At 48.9% G+C, this 18,362-nt stretch overlaps 2 protein-coding genes across 4 annotated transcripts in view; one reads left to right on the top strand and one right to left on the bottom strand.

Moving 5' to 3' along the window:
* LOC139757725 (uncharacterized) overlaps window positions 1-18,362 on the top strand; it is a 221,327-nt gene that overhangs the window by 11,178 nt on the left and 191,787 nt on the right. The window lies entirely within an intron of this gene.
* Window positions 1-18,362, bottom strand: part of LOC139757688 (uncharacterized) — a 95,726-nt gene that overhangs the window by 22,140 nt on the left and 55,224 nt on the right. The window contains exon 2 of one of the 3 annotated variants that reach the window (XM_071678449.1): window positions 14,363-14,403. The exons of the other annotated variants lie outside the window; for them this stretch is intronic. Coding sequence (XP_071534550.1) covers window positions 14,363-14,374 — 12 coding nt within the window. The 5' untranslated portion in view covers window positions 14,375-14,403. The remainder of the gene's footprint in view (window positions 1-14,362; window positions 14,404-18,362) is intronic. 3 annotated transcript variants of the gene reach the window in all.

The raw sequence follows: 18,362 nt of genomic DNA, 5'->3' as shown, positions 1-18,362 counted from the left end.
AGAGATCTTTCTGCTTCAGAGATCAATACGTAGTAGTTCACTGCAGTCTGGAACTCGTCTTCATTGCACTTTCCAATAAAGTTTCCATGGCAGTATACTATTTACATACTACATGGTACCTTTACTCAATTTTTTCCCCCTGCTGGCTGTTGAGCCGGAAGGAGTGGTGGTGGGGAGGTGGTGTCTGCATTACACATGTATCTCCTACAAGCAAGATCATGAACGCAGATAATCTCGTTATGTACCATGACGTCTCTTGTTATCTGTTCTTTCCATGTTCTATGTAGTAGTGATTATCATTATTATTACTCTTATTATTATTATTATCTGGGAGTGGATCTGGCAGCGGATGGAACCATGGAAGCGGAAGTGGATCATAGGGTGGGGGAGGGGGCGAAAATTCTGGGAGCCTTGAAGAATGTGTGGAAGTCGAGAACATTATCTCGGAAAGCAAAAATGGGTATGTTTGAAGGAATAGTGGTTCCAACAATGTTGTATGGTTGCGAGGCGTGGGCTATGGATAGAGTTGTGCGCAGGAGGATGGATGTGCTGGAAATGAGATGTTTGAGGACCATGTGTGGTGTGAGGTGCTTTGATCGAGTAAGTAACGTAAGGGTAAGAGAGATGTGTGGAAATAAAAAGAGCGTGGTTGAGAGAGCAGAAGAGGGTGTTCTGAAATGGTTTGGGCACATGGAGAGAATGAGTGAGGAAAGATTGACCAAGAGGATATATGTGTCGGAGGTGGAGGGAACGAGGAGAAGAGGGAGACCAAATTGGAGGTGGAAAGATGGAGTGAAAAAGATTTTGTGTGATCGGGGCCTGAACATGCAGGAGGGTGAAAGGAGGGCAAGGAATAGAGTGAATTGGAGCGATGTGGTATACCGGGGTTGACGTGCTGTCAGTGGATTGAATCAGGGCATGTGAAGCGTCTGGGGTAAACCATGGAAAGCTGTGTAGGTGTGTATATTTGCGTGTGTGGACGTATGTATATACATGTGTATGGGGGTGGGTTGGGCCATTTCTTTCGTCTGTTTCCTTGCGCTACCTCGCAAACGCGGGAGACAGCGACAAAGCAAAAAAAAAAAAAAAAAAAAATTATTATCATTATCATTATCATTACTATAACCATTATTATAGACCAAATTGGAGATGGAAGAATGCAGCGAAGGAGAATCTGAATGATCAGGGCCTGAACTTGCAGGAGGGTGAAAGGCGTGCATGGGATAGAGTGAATTGGAACGATGTGGTATAAAGGGGTCGACGTGCCGTCACTGGACTGAACCAGGGCATGTGAAGCGGCTGGGGGAAACCATGGAAAGGTCTGTGGGGCTTGGTTGTGGATAGGGAGCTGTAGTTTCGGTGGATTGCACATGACAGCTAGAGACTGGATGTGAGCAGATGCGGCCTTTCTTCGTCTTTCCCTGGCGCTACCTCGCTAACACAGGGAACGAAGGGGTAACACGGAAAAAAATATTATTATTATTAAAATTATTATTATCATTCTTCTTATTATTATTATTATTATTAATATTATTATTATCATCATTATTATTATTATTATCAATATTATTTATTATTATTATTATCTGTTATTATTATTATTATTATTATTATTATTTATTATTATTATTATTTATTATTATTATTATTATTATTATTATTATTATTATTATTATTATTACTGTTATAATAATAATAATAATAATAATAATAATAATAATAATAATAATAATAATCACATTCATTATTATTATTATTATTATTATTATTATTATTATTATCATTATTGAGAGTAATACGGAGCAAGAGTGGTAGTTGTATCTTAAGGACACCATAAGACAATGATCACTGTTCTGTGTACACAACACGACTGTATACACCAGTCACTCAAGTATTTACACTCATAACAGCCTGGGTGAGCACCACCCTTAACAAGCTAACCACGGCCAACAATCAGGTGCTTGTTGCCCAGTAAGCCAGGTCACTGGGGCGGAGAACGGCAGGGGCCGCTCCCGCCCACCCACCCACAACTGACTTGACTTCCCACCCACCATTGACTCGACTACCCACCCACCACCGACTCTACTTTCCACCCATCACTGATTCGACTCCCCACCCACCACTGACTCGACTCCCCACAAACCATCGACTCGACTCCTTACCCGCCACTGACTCGACTCCCCACCCACCACTGACTCGACTCCCCACCCACCACTGACTCGACTCCCCACCCACCACTGACTCAACTCCCCACCCACCACCGACTCGACTTTCCACCCATCACTGACTCGACTCCCCACCCACCACTTACTCGACTCCCCACAAACCATCGACTCGACTCCTTACCCGCCACTGACTCGACTCCCCACCCACCACTGACTCGACTCCCCACAAACCATCGACTCGACTCCTTACCCGCCACTGACTCGACTCCCCACCCACCACTGACTCGACTCCCCACCCACCACTGACTCGACTCCCCACCCACCACTGACTCGACTCCCCACCCACCACTGACTCGACTCCCCACCCACCACTGACTCGACTCCCCACCCACCACTTACTTGACTCTCCCATAAGGAATCTCCGGAAACGTTCAAATATAGCGACAGCCCCAGGGTGGGGCGGGGTGGGAGCTCTGTGGGGTCCTCGTGGCAACCCACCACGTGCTAATTACTAAGGAGGAAAAATGACAAAGCCAAGATATTTTCTGAGAGCAGATGTGTATGGCGAAGGAGCACCCCAGGGGGACGGAGTATATATATATATATATATATATATATATATATATATATATATATATATATATATATATATATATATATATATATTCTACATTTTTTTTTAATTTTCCAAAAGAAGGAACAGAGAAGGGGGCCAGGTGAGGATATTCCCTGAAAGGCCCAGTCCTCTGTTCTTAACGCTACCTCGCTAATGCGGGAAATGGCGAATAGTATGAAAGAGAGAAAGAATATATATTCTACAATTAGGCATCTACAATCAGGCATCCTAAAAATGACACTGTCTGTCTTGGACAATCACATGTTTACCAAATGGCTTCCTAGCTTCGTCTCTTCGATGTATATCAACTGACTTTTATATTTCTCTCTTGTGTCTCCCCTGATGATGTGATCATTACACGAAAGTGCACTTGGGAACTTTTCGTGTTTCATTTTCCCCGTGGACTCATAGGAATATCTTGATCACGCGCAATTGTGATCCTTTCCAATATATATATATATATATATATATATATATATATATATATATATATATATATATATATATATTGTCATTTTAAGAATGCCTAATTGTAGATGTAAACATCAATCAGCGGCTCGGGTCAAGCAGGAGAAACACTTGACAAAAAATATTAATCACCCTCACGTACGAGGTGAGGCCCTCACTCGCGGGGGAGATTAGAGTTATCTCCCCACTACGAGTCTCATATGTCTCTCTCTCTCTCTCCCCACCAACCACCATAGGGAACAGGGAGTAAGAGGAGGAGGAGGGGTGCTAAGGGAGGGAGGGAGGAGACTGGGGTATGTATTATAGAAAATAGAGAAGAAAACGAGTGGAGGTGATGGCCTTGTGGATATGAAGAGTGAAGGAGCTGAGTAAGAGTGGGGCCAGGCTGGACGAGGGCATATATATATATATATATATATATATATATATATATATATATATATATATATATATATATATATATATATATATATATATATTTTTTTTTTTTTTTTTTTTTTTTTTTTTTATACTTTGTCGCTGTCTCCCGCGTTTGCGAGGTAGCGCAAGGAAACAGACGAAAGAAATGGCCCCCCCCCCATACACATGTACATACACACGTCCACACACGCAAATATACATACCTACACAGCTTTCCATGGTTTACCCCAGACGCTTCACATGCCTTGCTTCAATCCACTGACAGCACGTCAACCCCTGTATACCACATGACTCCAATTCACTCTATTTCTTGCCCTCCTTTCACCCTCCTGCATGTTCAGGCCCCGATCACACAAAATCTTTTTCACTCCATCTTTCCACCTCCAATTTGGTCTCCCTCTTCTCCTCGTTCCCTCCACCTCCGACACATATATCCTCTTGGTCAATCTCTCCTCACTCATTCTCTCCATGTGCCCAAACCATTTCAAAACACCCTCTTCTGCTCTCTCAACCACGCTCTTTTTATTTCCACACATCTCTCTTACCCTTACGTTACTTACTCGATCAAACCACCTCACACCACACATTGTCCTCAAACATCTCATTTCCAGCACATCCATCCTCCTGCGCACATCTCTATCCATAGCCCACGCCTCGCAACCATACAGCATTGTTGGAACCACTATTCCCTCAAACATACCCATTTTTGCTTTCCGAGATAATGTTCTCGACTTCCACACATTTTTCAAGGCTCCCAAAATTTTCGCCCCCTCCCCCACCCTATGATCCACTTCCGCTTCCATGGTTCCATCCGCTGACAGATCCACTCCCAGATATCTAAAACACTTCACTTCCTCCAGTTTTTCTCCATTCAAACTCACCTCCCAATTGACTTGACCCTCACCCCTACTGTACCTAATAACCTTGCTCTTATTCACATTTACTCTCAACTTTCTTCTTCCACACACTTTACCAAACTCAGTCACCAGCTTCTGCAGTTTCTCACATGAATCAGCCACCAGCGCTGTATCATCAGCGAACAACAATTGACTCACTTCCCAAGCTCTCTCATCCCCAACAGACTTCATACTTGCCCCTCTTTCCAGGACTCTTGCATTTACCTCCTTTACAACCCCATCCATAAACAAATTAAACAACCATGGAGACATCACACACCCCTGCCGCAAACCTACATTCACTGAGAACCAATCACTTTCCTCTCTTCCTACACGTACACATGCCTTACATCCTCGATAAAAACTTTTCACTGCTTCTAACAACTTGCCTCCCACACCATACATTCTTAATACCTTCCACAGAGCATCTCTATCAACTCTATCATATGCCTTCTCCAGATCCATAAATGCTACATACAAATCCATTTGCTTTTCTAAGTATTTCTCACATACATTCTTCAAAGCAAACACCTGATCCACACATCCTCTACCACTTCTGAAACCGCACTGCTCTTCCCCAATCTGATGCTCTGTACATGCCTTCACCCTCTCAATCAATACCCTCCCATATAATTTACCAGGAATACTCAACAAACTTATACCTCTGTAATTCGAGCACTCACTCTTATCCCCTTTGCCTTTGTACAATGGCACTATGCACGCATTCCGCCAATCCTCAGGCACCTCACCATGAGTCATACATACATTAAATAACCTTACCAACCAGTCAACAATACAGTCACCCCCTTTCTTAATAAATTCCACTGCAATACCATCCAAACCTGCTGCCTTGCCGGCTTTCATCTTCCGCAAAGCTTTTACTACCTCTTCTCTGTTTACCAAATCATTTTCCCTAACCCTCTCACTTTGCACACCACCTCGACCAAAACACCCTATATCTGCCACTCTGTCATCAGACACATTCAACAAACCTTCAAAATACTCATTCCATCTCCTTCTCACATCACCGCTACTTGTTATCACCTCCCCATTTACGCCCTTCACTGAAGTTCCCATTTGCTCCCTTGTCTTACGCACCCTATTTACCTCCTTCCAGAACATCTTTTTATTCTCCCTAAAATTTACTGATAGTCTCTCACCCCAACTCTCATTTGCCCTTTTTTTCACCTCTTGCACCTTTCTCTTGACCTCCTGTCTCTTTCTTTTATACTTCTCCCACTCAATTGCATTTTTTCCCTGCAAAAATCGTCCAAATGCCTCTCTCTTCTCTTTCACTAATACTCTTACTTCTTCATCCCACCACACACTACCCTTTCTAAACAGCCCACCTCCCACTCTTCTCATGCCACAAGCAACTTTTGCGCAATCCATCACTGATTCCCTAAATACATCCCATTCCTCCCCGACTCCCCTTACTTCCATTGTTCTCACCTTTTTCCATTCTGTACACAGTCTCTCCTGGTACTTCCCCACACAGGTCTCCTTCCCAAGCTCACTTACTCTCACCACCTTCTTCACCCCAACATTCACTCCTCTTTTCTGAAAACCCATACTAATCTTCACCTTAGCCTCCACAAGATAATGATCAGACATCCCTCCAGTTGCACCTCTCAGCACATTAACATCCAAAAGTCTCTCTTTCGCACGCCTGTCAATTAACACGTAATCCAATAACGCTCTCTGGCCATCTCTCCTACTTACATAAGTATACTTATGTATATCTCGCTTTTTAAACCAGGTATTCCCAATCATCAGTCCTTTTTCAGCACATAAATCTACAAGCTCTTCACCATTTCCATTTACAACACTGAACACCCCATGCATACCAATTATTCCCTCAACTGCCACATTACTCACCTTTGCATTCAAATCACCCATCACTATAACCCGGTCTCGTGCATCAAAACCGCTAACACACTCATTTAGCTGCTCCCAAAACACTTGCCTCTCATGATCTTTCTTCTCATGCCCAGGTGCATATGCACCAATAATCACCCACCTCTCTCCATCAACTTTCAATTTTACCCATATTAATCGAGAATTTACTTTCTTACATTCTATCACATACTCCCACAACTCCTGTTTCAGGAGTATTGCTACTCCTTCCCTTGCTCTTGTCCTCTCACTAACCCCTGACTTCACTCCCCAGACATTTCCAAACCACTCTTCCCCTTTACCCTTGAGCTTCGTTTCACTCAGAGCCAAAACATCCAGGTTCCTTTCCTCAAACATACTACCTATCTCTCCTTTTTTCACATCTTGGTTACATCCACACACATTTAGGCACCCCACTCTGAGCCTTCGAGGAGGATGATCACTCCCCGCGTGACTCCTTCTTCTGTTTCCCATTTTAGAAAGTTAATACAAGGAGGGGAGGATTTCCGGCCCCCCGCTCCCGTCCCCTCTAGTCGCTTTCTACGACACGCGAGGAATACGTGGGAAGTATTCTTTCACCCCTATCCCCAGGGATAATATACATATATATATACATATACCCACACACACACACACACACACATATGCACATACACACACACACACACACATACATATATATACATATGAAAAATGTAAGAACAATTTAGAAACAAACTTTTAGCTTGAAATGAATGAAAAAAAAATGAATGTCACATAATGGTTCAACCTCTGGCTATGGAAAAGGAAATGTACAATTTATTCACACAAACGTCAATAGCAGTTCTCATCAATTTCACCACTGTGAAATATATATATATATATATATATATATATATATATATGCACACGTCAGGCGGGATCTGCCCCACACAGCATCACTACAAACGTCTCGTCTTCCTCTATATACATTATTTTTTTCATGTTCAACAATTCCTCTTCTTGTTTTTCTAAAACTTTTTTCCCTTCTGTAGTGTCACATTTCCCCCCTTTCCTCCCTCACCCGTCTCTCTGTCTCCCCCTACCGCCGTCTCGTCTTTCCTCTATCTCTCTATCGTTCGTCATGGTGTCTCCCCCAAGCCCTGCTGTTTCTTATCTGTTTATCTCTTTTCCCTCTCCCCATCTCCTGAGCCACCTCTCACCATCTCCTTCTCCTCTCCCCATCTCATGAGCCACCTCTCACCATCCCCCTCTCCTCTCCCCATCTCCTAAGCCACTTCTCATCATCTCCCTCTCCTGTCCCCATCTCCTGAGCCACCTCTCACCATCTCCCTCTCCTCTCCCCATCTCCCTCTCCTCTCCCCATCTCCCTCTCCTATCCCCATCTCCTGAGCTACCTCTCACCATCTCCCTCTCCTCTCCCCATCTCCTGAGCCACCTCTCACCATCTCCCTCTCCTCCCCCCATCTCCTGAGCCACCTCTCACCATCTCCCTCTCCTCTCCCCATCTCCTGAGCCACCTCTCCCCATCTCCCTCTCCTCTCCCCATGGCTTCTCTTTCAAAAGAAGAAAAAAAAGCTAGTTTTCCCTCCCCTCATGCCTCCCTTAAACCTAGTCTCTCAAGCCCAAATTTCTCCCTTGCATCTTTCATTCCTTGAGCCAACTTTCCCTTGCATTTCAATAATTTTCCTTTACTTTGTCTCTCCCTTAAATATGGTATGCCTCACTGGTTTCATCTCTAAACTAGTTTCCCCACCTCCTTACGCCTCTTTCAGACACATTCCTGGCTCTTCCTCCCCATCACAACATTCTTCCTCCCTCTCCCTTAAACTAGTTTCACTCCCCCAAGTTCCCTCCCTGAAACTCAGTGTCCTTCCCCCCTAAAACCTGTTTATATTTACATCACGCTAATCGCTAATGTCAGTTCGCTTTTCCCAACCCACTTCTGCCGAAACTAAGGCCTCACTAGCCCCCCATCCCCCCTCCTAAAACTAGTTTTCTTCCCCTGAACTACACTAGCTTGTCTCCAGCTGGCTTCCTCACCAGGGGCGCGGGTGTGACATAGTTCCCCAAAATAAATCGTCACACAGGGAAAAGCCCACAACAGTGTTGCCATCGCCAGCGCAAGAGGCAAGCCATCGTTACCAGCGCCAGCAGGAGGGAGGGATGGCGTTCGAAATATACATATAAAAAAAAAAAGCTATAAATAGCAGCGATAGGTGGATAAATTCCTACAATATAGAGCATTTAGTCACGCTGGGACATGGCTAATGTGTGATACAGCACCAACGTGTCACAATGATATATAAAATCCGTACACATTAATCTACATATGCCAAAATATGAGACGGGGACATGATTTTCGAGCGCAAAATTCTTTCCCTAACTTGAGGAAGACTTGAGGAAAGGGAAGACCCGAGCGAACCCCCCAGGATGATCCTCGTGCAGTATATGTATATATAGCGCCAACCATTGTACCCATCACTCTGCTTTTACTGCCTTATAAACATGGCACATATCCCGCGCAATATTATTGGCACGTAATGGGGGGATTTTCGCGAATGTGAGAGAAAGGAAGTGTCGTGTGTGTGTGTGTGTGACTGTGCAATCTGGGTACTCTGTACGTCTGGCAGCACACACACACACACACACACACACACACACACATACCTATCGCAAGTCCCGGAAGTACACAAAGTGAGCCTCGTTCACATACAGTGACGAACAAGACCCGGTAACTGCGCTCTCACGACTCTTGGGTGAAGCCTTGAAGAAGTTAATGCGACTTGAAACACTGAATGAAGCTTCGAGGCTATGAACGAGACCAGAAAGAGCCAGTTGAAGCCGTGAGGAAGTGAACGGGGCCAGAAACACTGAGTGAAGCTTCGAGGATATGAACGAGACCAGAAAGAGTGGGTGAAGCCGTAAGGTAGTGAACGGGGTCAGAAACACTGAGTGAAGCTTAGAGGAAGTGGACAAGGCCAGAAACAGCGAATGAAGCGTTTAGGAACCAAGTGAGGAGGCAGTAAGAGAGCGAATGAGTTTTTGAGGCTTTATGGCAGACCTTGGGGTGGTGTTGAGTCACCAAGCGAGGCAGGAAAGGTATGTGAAGGTTCCTCTCGTGACTACAGCTGCACCATAGAGGCATTCGACACGCCAGCTTACTCAGACACACTTGAAAACAAAGCAAACCCTGCGAAGGTAAACTGAAAATTTACAAAATACCTTAGTTTACCTCAAAGTATACATGAAAATTAACAGTTGAGGGATTTTCTTTTTCTGTCTTTATTTGGTCCGAGACAAAGGCTTCCCTGCAGACTGAAGAATGAGGTTGTTGTTGTGGGTAAGCAGGGAAGCCTTGGATTCAGTCAGTTTGGTCACCTCAGAGTCGAAGAATAGTATCCACTCTCCAAGGATCTGCTTGTCAGTCTAGACATGCCATCTTTAACGCCTCAAAACACGAAGGTGCGATCCTGGGAGCTGATGTCCTGCCCTTGGACCAGATCCGCAAGGGACAGGTCAAAGGCCAGGCCGTTTCTTTGAAGGTCACACCTAAATTGAAAATGGTCTTATACCCTTGCTCAAAAATTCGAACCATAATGCTCAAAGGTACTGTCGTGCTCAAGGGTCGTACCGTCGTATTCAAGTGTCGAACCGTCGTGCTTAAGTGTCATACCGTCGTGCTCAGGGGTCGTACCGTCGTGCTCAATGATCGTACCGTCGTGCTTAAGTGTCATACCGTCGTGCTCAGGGGTCGTACCGTCGTGCTCAATGATCGTACCGTCGTGCTTAAGTGTCATACCGTCGTGCTCAAGAGTCGTACCATCGTGCTCAAGGGTCGTAACGTCGTGCTCAAAGGTTGAGCTGTCGTGCTCGACGGCTTTGCTGTCGTGCCTAAGAGGCGGACCGTCGCGCGTGCAGCGCTCCGCCAGCTTTCTCACGCTGGAGACGCTACCAGTCGTGTGATCATCTCCCGAGTGTTGCTTACCGCCACTAGTCTAACTCACGTGGTCGTGATCAAGCAATAGTCGTGCAAACAGCCCGACACTTGATCTGGTCCCGGTTGGCATTAACCCCGTGTGACCTCATGTGACCTTGAGGAGGTCATAGGCCATGGATCCGAGCAGGGAGACACGAGTCTTTAAACCGGGAGGCCCAACACCGTCTGACTTTTGCCGTTCAACCGTCCAGTATAATCCTCCAAGGGCTTACCGTAATGGCTTGTCGGTCACGCTCATACTGTTAAAGCTAACGGCGTGGCTGACCCATCCTGCCTCTTATATTTAGTGGTCCACTGGCTCTCAAACGTCATGGTGACCTACGCTCAAAAACATCCACCATGTGATTTCTGCTTCATCATTTTTCACCTGGGGTTATTTAGTGCCTAATCTCCCATGGCATCCCCCAGAGGGAACCCCATAAGACGCCTCCAACGGCGTCTTCTCCAACAGTTCCAACAGGATCTCGTCAACAGTTCTTCCCTACAGCTCAAACGCAAACCTGGCAACCGCTGCACTTCTTTTTTTTTTTCTATCATTATTAACTACAGAACCTCAAATGCCTTCCTTCCTCTATCCTGACGACAAAGCCTCGGACCCTCAGTAACTTCTCCCTTCCGCAGCACAACCCTGGGACCTTGTCATGCCACCTCTCCTGTAGCCGCACCACGAGACCCAAGCAAGGACGCAGCTCCGCTGCAGAACTCCTGCCACGCCTGCAACAGTGCCATGGGACTCCTGCCCCATCTGCCCCTATCATCTCACCTAACCCAGAACCTCCTGCAGCTTCACCACTGACCCCAGTAGTGTGTTCGTGTTCCTGTGCCACCTCTCCTAGTCCTCACCATTACACGAGAACGCTGAATTCTAAGACCCGTGCCGTCGTGCTCAAGCGTCGTACCGTCGTGCTCAAGCGTCGCACCGTCGTGCTCAAGCGTCGTACGGTCGTGCTCAAGCGTCGTACGGTCGTGCTCAAACGTCGTACGGTCGTGCTCAAGCGTCGCACCGTCGTACTGAAGCGTCGTACCGTCGTGCTGAAGCGTCGTACCGTCGTGCTGAAGCGTCGTACCGTCGTGCTGAAGCGTCGCACCGTCGTGATCAAGCGTCGTACCGTCGTGCTAGAGGGGCGAATCGTCGTATTCAAGGGGCAAGCCGTCGTGCTCAAGGGTCGTGCGGTCGTAATCAAGGGTCGTAACGTCGTTTAGTGGGACGCATCGTCCTTGCGTTCAAACGTCGTACCGTCGTACTCAAGCGTCGTACCGTCTAACACAGCCAGGTCCAGGTCCTGATCTAGGCAGGTCCAGGTCACTCAGGCAGGTCCAGGTCACAGAGACAGGTCCAGCTTATGACCCAGTTAGGTCCAGGTCATGACCCAGGAGCTTGTGGACCAGCTGACATTGGGCGTTGGCACCAAGGGCAGTCAGCAGTTGACGCTGGGTGTGTGGACCAGCGGCTGACGCTGAGTGCGCTGACTAGTAGTAGTCAGCGGCTGACGAAGGGCATATGGAACTATGAGCGACAGCGGCTGACGCTGGGCGTACGGAACTATGACAGACAGTGGCTGACGCTGGGGGTGTGGACCAGCAGTAGCCAGCGGCTGACGTGGCTCAACCAAGTTAACTGTCCCCTTCATCCACTGTACCGCCCCCCACCCAGCCCAGTCACCCCGGGGGAGGTGACAGTCAAGGACATCCTCTCCCCGCAAGCACTCCAGGTGTGACGTCATTAAGGTGAGGGTAATGTGTGGAAAGTTTCCTTGTGGTCGTCCCGAGGTAGAGCCGGGAGGGTCGTGGTGCTTGTGGCCGTCGTGGGGTAGAGCCGGGAGGGTCGTGGTGCTTGTGGTCGTCCTGAGGTAGAGCCGGGAGGGTCGTGGTGCTTGTGGCCGTCGTGGGGTAGAGCCGGGAGGGTCGTGGTGCTTGTGGTCGTCGTGAGGTAGAGTCGGGAGGGTCGTGGTGGTTGTGGTCGTCCTGAGGTAGAGCCAGGAGGATCGTGGTGGTTGTAGTCGTCCTGAGGTAGAGCCGGGAGGGTCGTGGTGGATGTGGTCGTCCTGAGGTAGAGCCGGGAGGGTCGTGGTGCTTGTGGTCGTCCTGAGGTAGAGCCGGGAGGGTCGTAGTGCTTGTGGCCGTCCTGAGGTAGAGCCGGGAGGGTCGTGGTGGTTGTGGTCGTCCTGAGGTAGAGCCGGGAGGGTCGTGTTGCTTGTGGTCGTCCTGAGGTAGAGCCGGGAGGGTCGTGGTGCTTGTGGTCGTCCTGAGGTAGAGCCGGGAGGGTCGTAGTGCTTGTGGCCGTCCTGAGGTAGAGCCGGGAGGGTCGTGGTGGTTGTGGTCGTCCTGAGGTAGAGCCGGGAGGGTCGTGTTGCTTGTGGTCGTCCTGAGGTAGAGCCAGGAGGGTCGTGGTGGTTGTGGTCGTCCTGAGGTAGAGCCGGGAGGGTCGTGTTGCTTGTGGTCGTCCTGAGGTAGAGCCGGGAGGGTCGTGGTGGTTGTGGTCGTCCTGAGGTAGAGCTGGGAGGGTCGTGGTTCGTCTCTACATTCCGGAGCTAAAAGGGACTATATCACAGCCCACGTTAGTGCCACAGGGGCAAAGCAAAGTCACCCATCGTGTATTATTCTATTCATTTGTCAATCAGAAAATATAAAGCAAAATAAAAACTTTCCATCAGCCTTACGAGCCGTGTGGTAACATGGAAGGCTGGAGAACATGCTGCTAAGTCAGGCGGTGACACGGGTGCCTGGACCATGGCAACACGGGGACCCTGGACCATGGGAACACATGGACCCTGGACCATGGGAACACATGGACCCTGGACCATGGGAACACACGACCCTGGACCTGGGAACACACGACCCTGGACCATGGGAACACACGGACCCCGGACCATGGGAACACACGGACCCCGGACCATGGGAACACATGGACCCTGGACCATGGGAACACATGGACCCTGGACCATGGGAACACATGGAACAGTGTATGTTTACATCGTCCACTAAGGCCGTGTTTACCACCTTGGAGTGGGGCGGGACATTGTGTCATCACTACGACAGACGTGTCGTAATTGTTATGTTACTCCGGTGCTCGACCATGGGACTGGAACGTTGTTTACACCTCGACCGATGTGTCTCGATCGTTGTTTACGCCTTGCATCAGAGTGGAGACAGTGTTTACCTCTCAGGCGGCACTGTCTACCCTGAACACGGACCCTGGAGCCGACTGGGGGAACTGGGCCTTGGAACTCTACGTCCGCCCCATCAGACTTTACGTACACCCAAGACAGTTAACTTGGCATGTCACCTTGGACTCCTGCCTACACCTTAGAACTTTACGTCCTCGTCTATCATGGAGGAACCAGGCAGACACCAAACCCTCCCGCCAGCCAGCCAGCCAGCCAACCCGCCAGCCACCGACATCTTGGAACTCTTGTTTACTCCCCAGACGGCGGCGTCGTGCGAGCCCCTGCTCGTCATGGGAGCCAGCCAGCCAGCCAGCCAGCCAGCCAGCCCCCCGTCTCTGCCAAGCCCACACCCCAAATAAATGGCCAACCCTCGGAGTGAGTGAGTGCTCAAGCCACCTCCACACACTACTTAATATAGATTCCTGCTCTGGAAGTGGTTAGACCCCGACCACACTTGCCTGAGCGGATATCACGGGAGGAAGACAGACGAGGAGAGACGAGTGACTCAGCCAGAAGATGGGGAGGAAGATCGGAGCGAGGGAAAGAGAGAGGTTGATGGATAGATACGAAGGTTGTAAGTAGAGAGGGATAGATGGCGAGTGGAGAGTAAATTGGTGGGATGATAAGTGGTGAGGAGGGTCGAGGGTACTGGTTGGGTGGTGTGGTTGACGAGGGTGGTGGACTGACTTAATGGCACGACCCCTTTGCAAGTCAAGTGGTGGACTGGTAGTAAGGAACAAGCTGAGACAACTTACCTGGACACCCATACAATAGTCTCCCCGAGCGTGACACTGACCTGAGGAAAGAGAAAATGGGCATCTTAATACTCCAGAAATTAATAGCGTTATTGACAATACAATTAAAGTTTGGCTAATGACACCACAAATGATGATGATGATGATGATGATGATGATAATAATAATAATAATAATAATAATAATAATAATAATAATAGTAGTAGTAGTAGTAATGATAATAATAATAATGATAATCATTAATATCATTGCCATTATCATAATGAAATGCAGCTAAAACGTGATAATATAAACAGTATAAACACGGCAATAAAAAGTGTGGCCATAAAAACAGGCTGGTAAACAAACATTTGTGCACAAATCCAGTGGTGGAGGATAATGGCACAGGCTGGTGATGTTTACAATGGCTGGGGTAACTCGGCTACTCTTGTGGCAGTTAAACGAGCTGGGATGGGCTCGCTGTGGTTATGGTGCCCAACTGCGACCTGAGGACAAGGGATCTCAGGTACCGGGTGACGGTGGCGAGATGGTGTTGTTCTGAGTACCTCATGATAGGGAAATGTAAGATAGAGCGAGGACGATCTCCCATGAGTTTTCTTCACAGTATTAGACAAGGCGGAGAGAGAGAGAGAGAGAGAGAGAGAGAGAGAGAGAGAGAGAGAGAGAGAGAGAGAGAGAGAGAGAGAGAGAGAATGGGATGTCATTCCCCCGTTGTGTGGTGGGTAAACAGGAGGAGCAGGCGAGGTAGGCATACAGGAGACTTTGGGAAGAACGAATCTGTGTCAATGTTCTTGAGGTCAGATGCAGGGAGTCCAAGTGGTCACACGTCAGCGGAGGAATGTAGACACGATGGCTGGAAGATTTGAAGGGCCTTCGTACGTGCTCCTTTCAGCTGAACGTGTCGTCCAGAGTGACGACCAGAATCATTAATGTTGTGAACATACTGGCGTTGGCTGAGGGGTCGAGAGGGGTAAGGCTTGGGTCACGGCTGGAGACGAAGTTGATGTCTTGGTTTTGTTGATGGAGAGAAATGGTTGACGGCAGGCCCATTCTGGAGGGTCTCGAGGTGTATTATCTTGGAAGGCGATGTTGTCGACGGACATAAAATCTTCGACCTGTTCCCACCGTACAAATGCCTTCCATCAAGACATCCCTCACACGGAAGAGGATCCACAACACCCCCCCCCCCCCCCCCCATTTAATACCCTGTGTGATGTCACAGGGGACGCGGAAGCTGGGAGCTTTACGACGCTCCTTTAGAAAGTCTCCAACTTTCGCGAATTTGACGAAGGAAGAGAGACAGACATCTTGCGTTGCTGTCGGCTATGACAGGTAACATCTAAGACGCTGACAAGGCGGCCTTCATAATCTGGAACTGATGAGGGACTATGGAACTCACAGTACCTGTGTTAGCCCAGATGGTCACAAAGCTAACTTAGGGTTAGGCTGGGGTTCTGGGTGATGGCAGAGGGTCGTAACTCACAGGAACACTAGCCTTGTGTTGACTTCAGTATTGGGGGACATTTGAAGTCTCTCGTTAGCTCAAGGCAACTAATGATGAAGTACTGGGAGTTTAGGTAGTTTTGAGGACAACTCCTCATTACGTTATTTGAATAAGTCGCTGGGTATAGACGAACGCTTTACCTAAAGGCTGCGTAAATATCTGGGTAACTTAAAATTCTTGCATAGCCTCAAGAGGGTGTTGGAGCAGGAGGGAGGCTGGGGGGGCAGATGGTGTCACGGTAGGGGGGGTCCCGGGTGTATGGTGGCAAAGTGCCTCATTACTGGAGAGGCGAGGGACGCTGGCAGAGGAGGAAGTGATCTCGCTCCAAGAACTCAACTCTTTCAGTCTTCCAATCCAATGACTGGTGTGTGTGTGTGTGTGTGTGTGTGTGTGTGTACGAGCCAGTGGGCGTGGCGTCGGGAGCGGGACGAGAGTGTCTGCTGGGAAGGTTGTTCGTGCGAAGGTGACAACAACAACACAAAAAAAAAAAAAATGACGAAGGTGATGATGCTAAGACTGGAGGAGGTTGGCTCCAGACGCCACCACTAGAGCAGGCCACAATAACACAGTGACCCTGCCCTCGCCACACGCGCCAACCACCACACAACGTTACGTGTGTTTACCCCGCCGGTGGAGACTTCCCTCACAACCACAAAACACTCGACATAAAACTCAGTTGAACGTAAAAATTCCAGCGTGTGAGGCGGGGGAAGGGAGGAGAGAGGCTTGCTATCCTGGCAACAAGAGGACCTTGCTGCAGGGCAGGGTTGAGTCCTATCATGTGGGATCAGACTCTTTCATAAGGTGTAGAGCCGAGGGAGGGGGGTTAGGGAAGTGGGTTGGAGTTGAGGTAATAATACGTACGTTTTCGGCCAATGCAGCCGAGTTAAACCCCCGCGGCAGACAGACGTCACCTCCCTGATGTTTACACCTGCCAAGAAATGTTTGAATCCCAAGTATAAGGTTTCCGTCCCACACAGCAAGACATCCCCTGTGAAAAACTCCTCCTACACACACACACGCACACACACAAACACCACCTGCTCTATTTCTGAGAACTGCAACCCTCACACCCCTCCTCCTACCCCTTCCTCCTCCCATCTCATCCACTAGCACCCCCCCCCCCCCAACCTCCCCTTTCCCTCCGCTGCCTTGGCTCTGCCACCCACCCGCCCGCCACCCCTCCCTTCCCGTAAGGTATGTACTTGCTTTCCCGGCGCTTCCTACACTTCGTCAGTGCCCACTGATGCGCAGCATGCCTGCACCTCCTGCCATCGCAGCCCCTCCCCCTCTCCCGCTCTCTCTCTCTCTCTCTCTCTCTCTCTCTCTCTCTCTCTCTCTCTCTCTCTCTCTCTCTCTCTCTCTCTCTCTCTCACCAAAGACCACCTCACTGACCCTCCTCACGTCACCACACTGACGCTCACAACTTCCTCCTGAACAAGTCATTTCACCACAGTTCAGTACCGTCACCATCCCCCACCAATCACTGCTGCCACAGGCAACCTCGACCATCCACTATACAGCCTTATCGTCAAATCAGAAGGGGACGGAGGACCTACTCACAGACAGACATCGAAGTAAATTGGACTGGACTTACACCCACATCCAATCTCCACCAAGACCCCGAAATATCTCTCTACCACAGAGAGAAACTATTGACATATCTCTCACCTCCGCTCATTCACCACTCTTTAATCATCTCTCTTAACTTTAGCAGGCCTCTTGACCAACATCATTCACTCGTCCTGTGAAGGGAAACGTGTTTGAGTTGCATTCCATCACACGCCAGGTCTACACGTGCAGCATCCAGACGACGCTGTGTGGCGTCTCTCTCAGTGGGCAGGAGGCGCCGCCGCCCACCTGCTCTCCCGTCGCAGTGATTCTCCGGAATTTGGAAAGTGTTAGAACCTAGCTACGTAGCCCCCGAGCTTACCTACACACCTGCTGGTAATTTTACCCATCTCTCAGCACACATATGCACTCCCCCAGCACATCCACTCCTCTCCCAGCACATCTACGCCTCTCCCAGCACATCTACGCCTCTCCCAGCACATCTACGCCTCTCCCAGCACATCTAGGCCTCTCCAAATTCACCTACGCCTCTCCCATCACATCTACGCCTCTCTAAACGCACCTCCGCCTCTCCCAGCACACCTACGCCATTCCAAACGCATCTACGCCTCTCCCAGAACACCTACGCCACTCCCAGCAGAGATACGCAGTGTGGGCAGTATGAGGCAGGGTGGGAATGTTCTTAATCGTCATCTCCTGAGTCATCTTGCCTCTTAAACTTGGGATTTCCCCCTGGCCTCCACACCCACCCACCACGTGCCTCCACACCCACCCACCACGTGCCTCCACACCCACCCACCACGTGCCTCCACCACCCACCCACCACGTGCCTCCACACCCATCCACCACGTGCCTCCACACCCACCCACCACGTGCCTCCACACCCACCCACCACGTGCCTCCACACCCACACACCACGTGCCT

Source organism: Panulirus ornatus, chromosome 2, assembly GCF_036320965.1.
Source record: "Panulirus ornatus isolate Po-2019 chromosome 2, ASM3632096v1, whole genome shotgun sequence".
NCBI lineage: Eukaryota > Metazoa > Arthropoda > Malacostraca > Decapoda > Palinuridae > Panulirus > Panulirus ornatus.
This window is presented reverse-complemented; position numbering and strand designations above follow the sequence as displayed.